Raw genomic sequence first — 802 nt, 5'->3', positions numbered from 1 at the left:
GCGCCCCGCCAGGAGCCCGGCAGCCGCAGCCGCAGCGGGAGCATCGTGGAGCTGATAGGTGAGTGCTCGCCCCACTGTTGAGTCTGGGCCAGGGCAGCGATGCCTCAGCTCCTCACCAGACTTTCAACGAGGTGGGTGCCCTCTGCACAGGGAGCTGATGTGTGGGAAGGGGAGGGGCAAGATGGGGTCGCTCTGTCTGCGTGGCTGCCTCCAGGTGGCGTCTCGTCTGTCTTAGAGTGAACCTGGCGCGGAGAGGTTTCCAGGGCCTGTCACCTGTCACTTTGCCGGAGATGGGTCTTGGGTCTCCAGGGCTTTGTTCCTGCCGCCCCCTGGGTCTCTGTTTCTGTCCTCACCGACTTTAGGAAAGCTCTCCTCGCCGGCCCGTCTCTGCTTGCTCCCACTGTGCTTGCTCTGGGGGCCCTGAGCCACCCGGTGCTGCTGCCCCTGCCCCTGCCCCCTGGTGTTCCTGCAGCAGTGGCCCTGCCTGACATGGAGACGCCCCTAGGAGCTGGGGTAGACGGGAGCCTTGGGTCGCACCTGGGGGCTTCCCTCTCTCCCGGCCTCTCCTCGCCTTGTGGTGTGCGGTCCATGTAGTGCATTGCGTGTGCGTGTGCATGCGTGTGCCGGGAGCAGAGGATGGTCATGTGCCCGTTCCCTGTCCTTGTACTGGAGAACCTTTTCTCTACGGAATGCGCGCCTTACAAATAATCGCCAAAATACTCATTTCTAATGGTGGTTCCTAACGAAAATTTATACTTGCTTATTAGTTGACCAGAGAATCTGAGATTTCTGATGGTTCTAA

General features: G+C 60.5%; 1 protein-coding gene across 1 annotated transcript in view; it reads left to right on the top strand.

Moving 5' to 3' along the window:
• HTT (huntingtin) overlaps positions 1-802 on the top strand; it is a 105,532-nt gene that overhangs the window by 15,347 nt on the left and 89,383 nt on the right. Inside the window, exon 9 of the mRNA XM_015561565.1 lies at positions 7-58. Within this exon, the coding sequence (XP_015417051.1) occupies positions 7-58 (52 nt within the window). The remainder of the gene's footprint in view (positions 1-6; positions 59-802) is intronic.

The sequence above is a fragment of the Myotis davidii genome, unplaced genomic scaffold (assembly GCF_000327345.1).
Source record: "Myotis davidii unplaced genomic scaffold, ASM32734v1 scaffold937, whole genome shotgun sequence".
NCBI classification, from domain to species: Eukaryota; Metazoa; Chordata; class Mammalia; order Chiroptera; family Vespertilionidae; genus Myotis; species Myotis davidii.
Note: the sequence above shows the minus strand (reverse complement) of the source record. Positions and strands in the feature narration are given on the sequence as shown.